The following is a 15,703-nucleotide window of genomic DNA, read 5'->3' on the forward strand; positions in this document are numbered from 1 at the left end:
TCTCACGAACGGAATAAGGTACGACGCTAACTTCGGACACGTTATGAATCTTGAAATGTACGTTCGATTTTTTTTACAAAAATGTTCAAGGTCAAGGTCACAGACGTAAAAAACTATTTTTTTCGAACAAACTTTAGCGTTCATAACTTCATAACCGTACGCTGTTCAGGTTGTGCGTTTCATTATTTAGGTTGATTGCGATGTTGAACGTTTTTTTTCTTACTACATGTTATCAGAGATTATGTCTAGGTCTAGAGTTCGCTAGAGGGTCAAATGAGGTCAAACAAAAAGTCAAAAATGAACTTTACCATAGAATTTGATTTTTGAAGAGCGCACATGAAAGAACTCCGCCATTTTGAATAATATGGCCTTGAAATTGGTCATTTTATGTGCTTAAGAAATGTCCTTTCATGTGCGCTCTTCAAAACATTTCTATGGTAAAGTTCATTTTTTGACTTTTGTTTGACCTCATTTGACCCTCTAGCGAACTCTAGACCTAGACATAATCTCTGATAACATGTAGTAAGAAAAAAAAACGTTCAACATCGCAATCAACCTAAATAATGAAACGCACAACCTGAACAGCGTACGGTTATGAAGTTATGAAACGCTTAAAGTTTGTTCGAAAAAAATAGTTTTTTTACGTCTGTGACCTTGACCTTGAACATTTTTGTAAAAAAATCGAACGTACATTTCAAGATTCATTCATAACGTGTCCGAAGTTTAGCGTCGTACCTTATTCCGTTCGTGAGATATCCTTGCTAACAAGATTTGTGGAAATAAGAAAAAAAGTATGTACAGTGTTGATTTTTCATACCTATGTTGTATGAACTTTTGTCTTCAAAATGTATGGATTTTAAAGGGGCTATATTAGCAAAATGACGGAAATATAGCTCTCCAAATATGGCAATTTGTCCCATTTCCTTATTTTTTTCCGTACTTAGTGAGCTCGTAGGGCCTTTATCATTTAGTGAAGGGTGTTGATTTTTTGTAAATGTAGACATTGACATAGTGTCATGATTTTTATGTTCTAAAGCAATCGTCTGTTCGCTAACATTACTTATATCATTACATAGGTGGAAATCCAGTGTTTTGATCGAGATCAAATCGAGTTATTATTCCTTTTTTTTCTTATTTCCACAAATCTTGTTAGCAGGATGTCTCACGAACGACACACAGTACGACGCTCAACTTTTGACACATTATGTAGGTACATTAGATCTTGAAACGTACGTTCGATTTTTCACAAAAAAATGTTCAAGGTCAAGGCCACAGACGTAAAAAACTACTTTTTTTCGACCAAATTTTAAACGTTCCTTACTTCATAACCGTACGCTGTACGTTGTCCCCGTTTTGGCATTAAGGTAGATCGTGACAAAGCGCGATTTTTGTTCATCACATGTTATCAGAGATTATGTCAAGGTCAAGAGCTCGCTACGGGGTCAAACAAATGCCAAAAGCGAAAATTGCCACAGAAAAGTTTTGAAAGATAGATTTGAAAGGGCATGCTCTCAGAAATATATAATGAAAAGTTTCAAGTTCATCGGAACCAAAATGGCGGAGATATAGACCTTGGAAAACTGCGATTTTGCCATTTTCCCGCCAAAAATGCACAAGATTTCAGCGCCTTTAATACTTAACATACATGCTTGAATGCTTGAATTTTGCATAGACATAGCATGGACAGATATCTTCAACAGTTTTACGCCAAAACTTTGTGACTCTGTTACGTCATCAAACTCGATTATACAGATTTCATATTTCAAACACCTATGGCATACATGTGTGCCTGCATGAATTAAGATTAAAATTAAAATTATAGTCAAGGTCATACAAGTCACATATGCTACATCAGTACAATTGTTGTAGAACATCTTTACATCAAAGACCGATTGCCGCATGTCAAAATAAGTTTTTATTGTATGACGTAAATCACTCTTGAAGGTCACGGTAGTAAAATGTTGAATTATATGCTGAAATATCATTTTACATTAACACAATTCCTTTGAAACATCAGCTGAGCTCATGTATGGTATAAATGTATACGCTTACAATCGAATTACGTTGACATGAATTCAAGGTCACAATGGTCAAATCTTGCCCCAAGAGCACAACATAGTTCAAGTTATATGTGTCGTAAGTTTCATACTCATGAAACAAGAAGAGCTTTTAATATGTTATTCACCACCAATAGTTACCAACATTTTGAGAATTGCAATATTTACAATGCAAAGAGTTTAATTTTACAAAGTCAAATAAGTGTTCAAAATTTATTTTTGCGGTATATTTACTGCCTACAAGTGATGATATTTTCCACTTCAGTGCAGAAGAATAAATACACACGGTCCGACCATGAAGCTTAGTTGTGGTCTGCTATTTTATTTTACATTTTTACAATGGTATCAATAATTATAAAGTGACCTTTTCACGTATACTCTCATCTAAACATACATAAAGCATAAAGACAAGAACTAATGGTGCATAAATGCTGTTTTGTATCGAATGCCTATAAAGCTTCAGGATTTTCACGGGATCTCAGCGCATTTACAATTTGGCGTATGATGGTCATTTTTTGCACATGCATGTAGGTATATACTATGGAACGATGTTTAGAACATTTTTGTTTCAATGTCATATCATACAAAGTGGCAGAGATATTGGCTCATGAAATTGACAATTCAATTGCCAAGATCATCTCGAGTTGCGTCTTTTTGACCATCATTTAACTTACTTACTAGTTACTGAAACCAAAGGTATAGAATTGCATAAGGACAAAAATGTTCATGATATTAACATATACATGTACATCGTTGTTTGAATGCTGTTAGATCTAGCCGCTACCGAGACGCGCAGTGTTACGTGTTAATAACCACATATAAAATATATTCAGAACTTGTTTGTACAAAAGTGGCGGCTTCATTTCACATAAATCACACAAAATGTTGAGGTTTCATTTAAAGATATAGTATATCTTATTACCCCATCTTAGGCAGTGATCCGTTCAATGCACATGTATGATTCACAAAAAGTTATATACATGTACATTGTAATTTGTCCTCTATCTATGTTGCATTTGTTGAATGTTGTAAATATGTTTCTGTACACAGTTTTTTTTTTTGAAAATTGACTAATAATAAAGTTTGAAGTTTGAAAGTCCAGAGACACGACAGGTAGTGATCCATTCAGTTGATTTTATCCTTTAACAGACAAAGTTCAAAAAAATCATCAAAGTTAAATACGATTGCGACCGGTCGGCGAGATCATCTCGAATTGCGTCCTTTTGACCATGATTTAACTCACTTACTAGTTAATGAAACCACAGATATACTATAGTAGAATGCATTTACGAGACTGCAAAAGGACAAAAAATTGAATACAGATGTGCTTTCACGTTTTCATAATATTAACATATACATCGTTCTATGAATGTTGTTAGATCTGGCCGCCACTTGGACGCGCAGTGTAACGCGTTCATGATCACATATAAAACAAACATAACATATACATATACATGAATCACACAAAATATTGAGATTGAATCTAAAGATAAAGTATATTTCAATATGCCATCTTAGGCAGTGATCCGTTCAATGCACATGTATGTTTCAGAAACATAAAGTTATATAATTTGTCTTTCATCTATGTTGCGTTTGTTGAATGTTGTAAATATGTTTCTCTACACAATGTATTTTGTAAAGAGACTAGTAATAAAGTTGAAAGTTTGAAAGCCCAGAGACACGACAGGTAGTGATCCATTCAGATGATTTTATTGCATCAGTTCCATTAAAGTGCAATTTAAATAATATTTTTAAACTTAGAAACCTTTAATAGACAACATCAACTAAGCCACAATTATGGGCACTGTCTAGACCCAGTAGGTAGCTAAATCGACAAGTTTGTCGGTCATTTTACACATTTTTCACAAAAGCTCTCATCTTAACATACATAAAGCGTGAAGACAAGAACTAATATACTACATAAATATGTCTTGTTACGGCTGCATATAGAGCTTCACACATGTTCGTCCGTGCCTTTGAATGATTTTCACGGGATCTCAGCGAATTTACAATTTGGTGTTTAATGGCCATTTGTCGCACATTCATGTAGGCATATACTATGGAACGATGTCTATAACAATTTTGAGTTTCAATGTCATATCATACAAAATGGCAGAAATATTGGCTCATGAAAATAACGATCGCGACCGGTCGACTAGATCATCTCGAATTGCGTCCTTTTGACCATGATTTAAGTTACTTACTAGTTACTGAAACCAACGGTATAGAATGTATTTACGAGACTGCATAAGAAAAAGTGTTAAGAAGGTTTCGTGGAAATAATAAGACAAATAAGAAAAAACAGAACAATAACAATAGGGATTTCCATCCTGAATGGAAATCCCTAATAATCAACTCCTTTAGCTGGATGATATTTACACATAGTTTATATAGTAAAACTCCTTTAGGTGGATGATATTTATATATAGTTTATATAGTAAAACTCCTTTAGGTGGATAATATTTACATATAGTTTATATAGTAAAACTCCTTTAGGTGGATGATATTTACATATAGTTTATATAGTAAAACTCCTTTAGGTGGATGATATTTACATATAGTTTATATAGTAAAACTCCTTTAGGTGGATGATATTTACATATAGTTTATATAGTAAAACTCCTTTAGGTGGATGATATTTACATATAGTTTATATAGTAAAACTCCTTTAGGTGGATGATATTTACATATAAATATAGTAAAACGCCTTTTATTTACATATAGTTTATATAAAACTCCTTTAGGTGGATAATATTTACATATAGTTTATATAGTAAAACTCCTTTAGGTGGATGATATTTACATATAGTTTATATAGTAAAACTCCTTTAGGTGGATGATATTTACATATAGTTTATATAGTAAAACTCCTTTAGGTGGATGATATTTACATATAGTTTATATAGTAAAACTCCTTTAGGTGGATGATATTTATATATAGTTTATATAGTAAAACTCCTTTAGGTGGATAATATTTACATATAGTTTATATAGTAAAACTCCTTTAGGTGGATGATATTTACATATAGTTTATTATAGTAAAACTCCTTTAGGTGGATATATTTACATATAGTTTATATATAGTAAAACTCCTTTAGGTGGATAATATTTACATATAGTTTATATAGTAAAACTCCTTTAGGTGGATGATATTTACATATAGTTTATATAGTAAAACTCCTTTAGGTGGATGATATTTATATTATATATAGTAAAACTCCTTTAGGTGGATAATATTTACATATAGTTTATATAGTAAAACTCCTTTAGGTGGATAATATTTACATATAGTTTATATAGTAAAACTCCTTTAGGTGGATAATATTTACATATAGTTTATATAGTAAAACTCCTTTAGGTGGATAATATTTACATATAGTTTATATTGTAAAACTCCTTTAGGTGGATGATATTTATATATAGTTTTATACCCTTTAGGTGGAATAGTTTATACTCCTTTAGGTGGATGATATTTACATATAGTTTTATAAATAGGATGATATTTACACAAAGTAAAACTCCTTTAGGTGGATGGAATATTTACATATAGTTTATATAGTAAAACTCCCTTTAGGGTATATTACATAGTTTATATAGTAAAACTCCTTAGCAGGATATATTTACATATAGTTTATAGTAAAACTCCTTTAGTGGATGATATTTACAATTTTTATAGTAAAACTCCTTAGAGGATGATATTTACATATAGTTTATATAGTAAAACTCCTTTAGAGTGGATGATATTTACATATAGATATATAGGAAACCCCTTAGGTGGATGATATTTACATATAGTTTATATTGAAAAACTCCTTTAGCTGGATGATATTTACAAGTAAAAACGCCTTTAGGTGGATGATATTTACACATAGTTTATATAGTAAAACTCCCTTAGCAGGATGATATTTACATATAGTTTATATAGTAAAACGCCTTTAGGAGGATGATATTTACACATTTTATAGTTTATATAGTAAAACTCCTTTAGCTGGATGATATTTACAGGTAAAACGCCTTAAGTTGGATGATATTTACACATAGTTTATATAGTATAACTCCCTTAGCAGATGATGATATTTACATATAGTTTATATAGTTAAAGTAAAACTCCTTTGCTGGATGATATTTACATATAGTTTATATAGTAAAACTCCTTTAGTGGATGATATTTACATATAGTTTATATAGTAAAATCCTTTGCTGGATGATAGTTTATATAGTAAAACGCCTTTAGCTGGATGATATTCAAATAAAGAAGATATAGGGAAACGCCTTTAGATGGATGATATTTACACATAGTTTATATAATAAAACTCCTTTAGCTGGATGATATTTACAGGTAAACGCCTTTAGGTGGATGATATTTACACATAGTTTATATTGAAAAAAACTCCTTTAGCTGGATGATATTTCATATAGTTTATATAGTAAAACTCCTTTAGGTGGATGATATTTACATATAGTTTATATAGTAAAACTCCTTTAGGTGGATGATATTTACACATAGTTTATATAGTAAAACTCCTAGTATTAGTAAGTTTTATATTGTACAAAAATTAACAGCAGTTAATACATATAACCCACAAGCTCATGATAGTTTTTTTATGCATTTGTTGGCTGCTTACTACATTATAATATATATCCCTTTGGTTTTTTTCCCCACAAACTCTAAATAACAACAGCTTGATAGTTATAGATATATTAAATAAAATATCTCCAACTATCCCCTAGGCAAATCTACAGAAAATTACAACTAATGATTGATACGTACAATGTTATTGAGCGATTATTTTATTATCTTTCATTTTTCTATATAGTTTTTCTACATTTCTGGTGATGCCATGATATTCTTAGTAATATATTTGTGATTGGTACAATTATTTATAAGAAAAAGAGTGAAAAGTCTAATCTTTAAAACTTGTCGCCTTTGATACGCAAAAGAATTGAGAATCAGCCATAATCCAATCGAAATATGACCTCGACCCCATGCGACGGAAGTGTTAATGTATCCACGCCTGTCAACTATAATGCCGCCGCCAGTGGTAGAAGTGGATCAGTAGCCCATCATAATTCTGACTTTATTTTGTCTTCGTTTATATTTGACTTGTTTGTGTATGCCGTCTTCATTCTATCATTGGAGTTCCCGTTAATATATATATCTCCACAAAAGAAACTTAATATCTATTATTTCAACATACGTATATTTTCTGGATAGTCCCCTGAAGTGATTAAACACCAGGTGAAAATTGTTTTAAGGACTATGCCAGGCTATGTCAGAGTCAGAGATAGTGACGTGTTATTTCACGCAAATTTTCAATTATATCTCTGTGCTTGAAGACATAAACATTCACACAAAAAAAACCACCTACATATTCAACGGATAGGGAGGAGCCGATGCAGTCTAATGCCGGAATGTTTGTCTAAAGTCTCCTTATCCAAAGAAGTCAACACTACACCTTTCCACGTCAACACAATTATCATCAACGGATTTGGAAATACCCGAAGCAGTCTAATGCCGGGAAAATTGAATGAATCTCCTTTTCCGATGAAGTCAACACAACACCTTCCACGTCAACATATCTCTTCGAAGTGCTCAACGGATTTGGAAATATCTGATGCAGTCTAATGCCAGGGAAAACGTGTTTTATATTTTCATCTCCGGAGAGGACTCATTACACTTAGTTTAACTTATATTCTACAATTTTTACACGGAACTCTCATCTTAAATAATTCTTAGCCTTATTGTGCAAGAAATCACCGTTGGATTCAAGATGGTTGTACATCGTTTTCAGCACTCATTAACTTTTCATCACACGACGGCATATTTATAAACATTTCTATATCTACGTTGGACATTTTAAAGTTATATTTTGAATACTGTGTTTTTAATAATCTATTCGGAACTCTATGTTTTACATACTATACTTATTATGCTTTATATACATTCTTTTCAAGCAACATTCATATCAATAATTTCACTTTCTTTATATATATTTTATTTTCAATCAAAATATTGAAAATTATTTGAAAGTGTCTTACTTTCATTTTTAACTTAACTGTAAATTTTCATTGTATGAATGTACATGCATATAAATGATAAGAATTTTAGAAATTTTATAATTTATTATATCAAATTATTTCTAATTTGATATAATGTATAACATGGCGACGAATGTAGTATAATACATATAAATGATAAGAATTTTAGAGTTTGAAATTTGGACTAATATATAATTATCCACATATATCTTTCACGTACGGGGTATGTTACACTGTGTAGGTCAAGCACATGTGTTTCATATTTACAATAGTATATGTACGTGCATGTAAAGTCTAGTGGAAACCAACTTCTGTTAGGGTCATTGTATAACTACTAATTACCTAGCCATGTTATTAATTATGATACATGGTAAGTTCTAATGAGTAACCATGTTTCCCTATGTAATACAGCAACTACGTTGGGTCATCTGGTCCAGGTATTGGCTTTCATACCCAAATATTGACATATGTTATCCTGATGTACTGCTATATTAACTCGCCAATAATCTCTGTACAGGTCGATTCCTAAGACTCCAATAAACGTATCGTACCATTCACTGAATCTGCGTTGGAGTTCTACATCTACTTTTCCTCAACATACATTTATACGAGATTAAAAACATCATAACTAGAAAATTTCACATATTTTAATTGTTATTCCTTATGTCATTTTGCCTTCAATCGTTACAAGATCGTATGTACGGACTAAGAACTATTTCAGTAATTGACGAATGTGTCCGCTGATCATCCTTTCCATTGACTACATGTGTAGTTACTAGTATACAGAATCCATTGACGACACTGCTAATTTATCAAACCGTACGTATCTTTATCATAATTTTCCCATCTCTTATGTTGTTTAGACCTTCACTGGATCTTCTGCAACAATTGGTATGTCTCCCCCTCCGATCCTTTTTATAAGGAAAATGCCCTGGACCAGACTGGTTTGATATTGAAGCGAACTCAATTGGCCCTCTCTTTTAGCTTACCAAAGTTGCGCCATTGCATACTGACATGCGAACATTTCTGGTGAGCTTTAATGTTTTAAGTTCGTGACTGTTGCAAAGGTTATCATAATATGTCATTATAATTATAAAGTGAGCAATTCATGACTAACCTAGCCTCCGTTCTCCGCAAAACTGTTGCGTATACAAAACGCATCTGTTGTAGTAGTGTTTGAAAAGCCTTCAATATTTTTAACGGGACATGTACCGTATATGCATGATTACATAAACAGAGACTAATATAAATAAAGGTAACTGTTTAGGAAGGGTCTTGTTCACAAATGATACTTACGCAAACTGTATACATTGCATTGTAGGTCTAAGTATAGCCCGCTAAACCTGCCGATATTATTAGGCTTTTTTTTGCCTGATACAAAAAAAAAATAAATAAAAAAGCCTAATGATATAGGCAGGTTTAGCGGACTAGTCTAAGTATAGATAATTCTCATATAGATGGATGTAAGCAGTAAAACTAATGGGATATGCATGTTGAGCTGTAGAACGAATATACGTACCCGGCCTACTATACCTTTCTAAAGACAACATTACCGGTCAAAAAGTCTTTTGAGCTACAATATTGCAGCTGGTTGAGCTGTGCACTTCCATATAGCTGCGATTGAATATTATTTTTAGAATTTGGTACATGTTCGTATTTGATTTTTTTCAATGTCAGAATTAATTTCTGGACTATCAGAATCTGTTCTTACCGTAAACAAACAAATTCCCGCATGTGATTGATTTTTCGCATACAAATGATAGTGTACATTTTCGTGTGTAGTTATTTTTGTGTGCGGTCAATTCAAAAGCAATGAAATTCTTGTGAGTATAAATACAGTAAAACCATTGCAATCTAAATCGCGAAATAAGAATTAATGGTAAATGTTGTTAGGCTTGAAAATGCGAAAATAAGCCACCACAAAAATAGGTTGTTTTATGGTATATAGTGTATTGTTAGAACAAGAAAAAAACAACGATAGTTGTATGTAGTACATGTAAATCCATGTTTTATTTTATTATCACATATAGATCGTTCATATTGAAATATCAAACAAGAACCAATATTTATTTTCATGTAAAACTTTTAAGTATTCTAAGGAAAATGCGATAGAATTACATATATTTTCAAGCAAATGCAGAAATTTTGTAGATCACTTGTCTTGTATATTTCAATAGTACTTTTAAATAGTGTACCCGTATACATTGTATTAGCTTTTATACTGTATACAAATGTACGTATAACAAAATGTACTTGCTGTTATTTGAAGGGGATTAAATTTTTGCAGTCGATACTTTCTCTTTCTGCGGTCTTAATACCAATATATATATTACATTTGTATAGCAAGCCAGATTCTGTATTTAGATCTATGGTGTTGAGAATGAAAAATGGCACAAACAGACTTAATGTAATATAGTCAAAATCATATCAGTTATTGACACACCAACATAGAGTTAAAAAAAACAGAGACATATTGTTCTTTATATACAATGATGACACAAAACACAGTTCATACACTCAATATCGTTCATGTGTGCTGTATAAAAGCTGAATTAAGTAGTCACAAAACTGTAACGGCATGAAGGAAAATTTGTCTTAGAACCTAAATAAATATAGCTAATTTCTTCAATGACGTAAAAAATAGAATCAACCTGTTTCATTTTAAAATGGAAAACTAGTTGAGATGTTTGTTTGAATTGTGGAATGTAATCATATAAAATATACATTTTATGATTTCTGAGTTGCATGTTTATGCAAATGAAATAAAACGTACATTTCCTTCTAACAAAAACACACAAAAACGACTCGATCATCAAAACTGGACTTTTCAAAATAAAACACAAGAAAATGAAAGAAAACATGTTAAAAGGACAACATAACATTAAACTTAAAATGAAATATCACATGTGGAAGAGAAATGTACATCGCTATGTATTCCTTGGTCGATTCTTTGTTAAAATGGCAAGTACAGTAGTCACAATTTGGTAATGTTTTCAATGATATCACAAAAAAAAAATTACAGAAAAAACCACCACTTCAATATCAAAACACAAGAGAATATCAATTGGTTTCACAAAATCTTTAACATATTCTTGGTTAAGTACATGTATCTGATGTTTATTTGTTTATTTTATTCTTCCCTGTGTTTCCAATGGTGCGATCTTTTGAGAATTATCACATCCAATACAAAAGTTTCGAGTTATATACTCAAAGTAATTTCTTCTTGAAATGTGAGCTAAGGGAGGTAATTAATGCACTTACACAGTACTTGAAAATATTTTGTCATGCTTTAATTATATTAATATTTAATTTAATACGTGTATATGAATTGTGTTTCAAAAAAAAGTCACAGGTTTATATTTATCCGATAAATAACGTGACAAAGAAAGATTTATACCTGCAAATTGTAAAATTAAGTACTTGCAAAAAAATTATGGTGTTGCTCTACAGTGAAGGTGTTCATTGGGTCGAATACTGTATCTCTGTTACAGCGGTTTGATGACATATTTTAGCCCTGTTTACTGCAGGGGTGTGTTTTTAAGGAAGCTTGAGAACATCAGTAAAGCTGCTCCTGGTTTGTCAGTAGGCACCATGTGCCCAGCTCCCTAAAACGTAGAGAAAGTGTAATAAAAAAACATTCTGAGCATTGCTGAAGTTATACATATGTTCACTGCTGATTTCCGCAAAAACAAAATATGGCAAAAATAACTCATTTTTATAGTGACCTTTCCAGTAGTTTGACCCCAAATTCATTTCTAGCCTGTATTTTTTTCATGAAGCTGAATCCCGTTTTATAGAAACACAGATTTCCGCGACAATTCATATGTTGTACTTTTAACGTAATAATATGGTTTGGAAATGTAGATAGCATTGCGACGTGTCACTTTGACGTGCTTCTGTTATGATGACATAAAAACAAGTCCCATCTGAGGGTGATGTACTAAACCCATTTTCGGCTCGGGCACTATTCCATCCCTCGACAATACTATGAGGCAATAGTGCCCTCACAAACAGGCCATAATAGATAAATATTTTTAATAACAAAAAGTTATATATTAATCTTATGTTTTGTCTTTTTCGTTTTGTCGCATTTTAAAAACATGAATACAAATACTGACAATGCTTTGATCTACATTACATTGACGCACACAGTGAAAAGGGAGCTAACTACATTGTAGAACTTACCCTGACAGTGACTAATGATATGTTTTCCATTACTTTGACAAAACCTGCAACCTGTTCACCATCGCTTGTCTTTACATGCCAAATACTTCTGTCCTTCACAACCTGTTAAACAAATATCCAGATATATAAACAACGTATTGTTATAGAACTTATTGACTAACAGGGTACTGGTACAATTAGACTATACTCCACATCATTCCTATGGTCCTAGAAAAGCTTCAGTACTTTGTAACTGCAGACTAGAAAAAAATATTCACCAGTCCAGTCCTGTAAAAATGGAATGTTATACTGATCCAATGGTTGAGGACCATAAATGGTTGAATATTGTGCATATCATTTGGCTGCCACAAAGCCCAGCTATGGTCCAGGGGTAGAGGGCTAGTGGTAGTCATTCTAAACACTCATTCACTTCTACCCAAATGCAGGGCTTATGCTAATACATATTGATTCAGAATCTAGTATCTACTGGAATTTAGGTCCTATCAATACTTATATACCGTATTCGACCCAATAAGAACCCGGGGATTCCTATAAGCACCCCTCCCCTTAAAGTCACTTGCAAAATGCAGACAGAAAATATGAAAACTGATTTATTTATTTTGCAAAATGATTAATGGAAAGGCTAGTCCAGGTTCTATTATTAAAAAGCATCTCTGATTTTTTCAAATATTTTAAGTGCCCTGGGCGCTTATTCAATATTGGGTTGAATATCGTATTTGTTTATTCACACAGCACATTTATAAGATTACCTTCTGTCCGAGACTGTTAACGAACCACTCATCTCCTAGGAAGTTACAGGCCATATCCACGTCACCATTGTACACCATCACACGTTTCTTAAAAAAGTTAAACAAAAAAAAAAGAAAATCCTCTTGAAACTTATTTGAAAAAAAAAAATCTGTATTTGAATATTTAGAGTTATCTACCTTTGGGAGAAGGTATTGACTGTGACATCATGTTTGTAAAACACAATATCAATCTAAAGGCTTATCAAATATGTTTTGCTTTTTATTTTTATCTTGTCTTTATCACTTTAAAATGAAATCATTATATACTACAAGATAACACATGGTTAGGAAAGTTTATACCAGTGCTATTAATCAATAAAGTAACTATGATTTACCTTTTGTGACAAGACTTTGAGATACTGCTCCCTCATGGAACTATACAGAGTTTTATACCCTATACCAACAACAGAACTGAAAATAAACCACAATAGGGTAGAGATAAGTACAAAAAACATTAACGTTAAAAACTAAATTAATACAAACACAACATAAAGTATACATTTTGGTTATGTAGAAGTCCTGTAGATTAAAGCAAGATAAAAAGATAAGCCTTTTAATGATGTGGAACAGTGGCCACTACAATAGAAGGAGGAGGAACAGCAGCAGAGGTCAGAGGAGGAGAAGGAGGTGGAACAGTAGCAGTGGTCAGAGGAGGAGAAGGAGGAGGAACAGCAGCAATGGTCAGACTAGGAGGAGGAGGAGGAGGAGGAGGAACAGCAGCAATGGTCAGAGGAGGAGGAACAGCAGCAGAGGTCAGAGGAGGAGGAACAGCAGCAGAGGTCAGAGGAGGAGGAACAGCAGCAATGGTCAGAGGAGGAGGAACAGCAGCAGAGGTCAGAGGAGGAGAAGGAGGTGGAACAGTAGCAGTGGTCAGAGGAGGAGAAGGAGGAGGAACAGCAGCAATGGTCAGACTAGGAGGAGGAGGAGGAGGAACAGCAGCAATGGTCAGAGGAGGAGGAACAGCAGCAGAGGTCAGAGGAGGAGGAACAGCAGCAATGGTCAGAGGAGGAGGAACAGCAGCAATGGTCAGAGGAGGAGGAACAGCAGCAATGGTCAGAGGAGGAGGAACAGCAGCAGAGGTCAGAGGAGGAGGAACAGCAGCAATGGTCAGAGGAGAGGAGGAACAGCAGCAGTGGTCAGAGGAGGAGGAACAGCAGCAATGGTCAGAGGAGGAGGAACAGCAGCAATGGTCAGAGGAGGAGGAACAGCAGCAATGGTCAGAGGAGGAGGAACAGCAGCAGAGATCAGAGGAGGAGAGGAGGGGTGGAACAGTAGCAATGGTCAGGGGGGAGAGGAGGAGGAGGAACAGCAGCAGTGGTCAGAGGAGGAGGAACAGCAGCAGTGGTCAGAGGGGGAGGAGGAGGAGGAACAGCAGCAATGGTCAGAGGAGGAGGAACAGCAGCAATGGTCAGAGGGGGGGAGGAGGAGGAACAGCAGCAATGGTCAGAGGAGGAGGAACAGCAGCAATGGTCAGAGGAGGAGGAACAGCAGCAATGGTCAGTGGAGGAGGAACAGCAGCAGAGGTCAGAGGAGGAGGAACAGCAGCAATGGTCAGAGGAGGAGGAACGGCAGCAATGGTCAGAGGAGGAGGAGGAATAGCAGCAATGGTCAGAGGAGGAGGAACAGCAGCAGATGGTCAGAGGAGGAGAAAGCAGAGGTCAGAGGGAAAGGAGTGGAACAGTAGCAGTGGTCAGAGGAGGAGAAGGAGGAGGAACAGCAGCAATGGTCAGAGGGGGAGGAGGAGGAGGGAGGAGGAGGAACAGCAGCAGTGGTCAGAGGAGGAGGAACAGCAGCAGTGGTCAGAGGGGGAGGAGGAGGAGGAACAGCAGCAGTGGTCAGAGGAGGAGGAACAGCAGCAGAGGTCAGAGGAGGGAGGAACAGCAGCAGATGGTCAGCAAGGGAGGAGGAGGAACAGCAGCAGATGGTCAGAGGAGGAGGAACAGCAGCAATGGTCAGAGGAGGAGGAACAGCAGCAGAGGTCAGAGGAGGAGGAACAGCAGCAGAGGTCAGAGGAGGAGGAACAGCAGCAGAGTCAGAGGAGGAGAAGGAGTGGAACAGTAGCAGTGGTCAGGAGGAGGAGAAGGAGGAGGAACAGCAGCAATGGTCAGACTAGGAGGGAGGAGGAGGAGGAGGAACAGCAGCAATGGTCAGAGGAGGAGGAACAGCAGCAGAGGTCAGAGGAGGAGGAACAGCAGCAATGGTCAGAGGAGGAGGAACAGCAGCAGAGGTCAGAGGAGGAGAAGGAGGTGGAACAGTAGCAGTGGTCAGAGGAGGAGAAGGAGGAGGAACAGCAGCATGGTCATACTAGGAGGAGAGAGGAGGAGGAGGAGGAGGAGAAGCAGCAGCAATGGCCAGAGGAGGAGGAACAGCAGCAGAGGTCAGAGGAGGAGGGAACAGCAGCAGTGGTCAGAGGAGGAGGAACAGCAGCAATGGTCAGAGGAGGAGGAACAGCAGCAGTGGTCAGAGGAGGAGGAACAGCAGCAGTGGTCAGAGGAGGAGGAACAGCAGCAGTGGTCAGAGGAGGAGGAACAGCAGCAGAGGTCAGAGGAGGAGAAGGAGGGGAACAGCAGCAATGGTCAGAGGAGGAGGAACAGCAGCAGAGGTCAGAGGAGGAGGAACAGCAGCAATGGTCAG

General features: G+C 35.3%; 2 protein-coding genes across 2 annotated transcripts in view; one reads left to right on the forward strand and one right to left on the reverse strand.

Moving 5' to 3' along the window:
* LOC138315375 (lysosomal protective protein-like) overlaps positions 1-15,703 on the forward strand; it is a 104,080-nt gene that overhangs the window by 82,296 nt on the left and 6,081 nt on the right. The gene's annotated exons all lie outside the window — the stretch shown is intronic.
* LOC138315373 (lysosomal protective protein-like) lies at positions 10,078-13,490 on the reverse strand. The gene is made up of 4 exons (XM_069256350.1): positions 13,405-13,490; positions 13,031-13,117; positions 12,282-12,383; positions 10,078-11,701 (listed from the first exon to the last, which is right to left on the reverse strand). The coding sequence occupies exons 1-4, from the start codon at positions 13,438-13,440 to the stop codon at positions 11,615-11,617; spliced, it is 312 nt and encodes a 103-aa protein (XP_069112451.1). The 5' UTR covers positions 13,441-13,490; the 3' UTR covers positions 10,078-11,614.

The sequence above is a fragment of the Argopecten irradians genome, chromosome 2, assembly GCF_041381155.1.
Source record: "Argopecten irradians isolate NY chromosome 2, Ai_NY, whole genome shotgun sequence".
Classification (NCBI taxonomy): domain Eukaryota; kingdom Metazoa; phylum Mollusca; class Bivalvia; order Pectinida; family Pectinidae; genus Argopecten; species Argopecten irradians.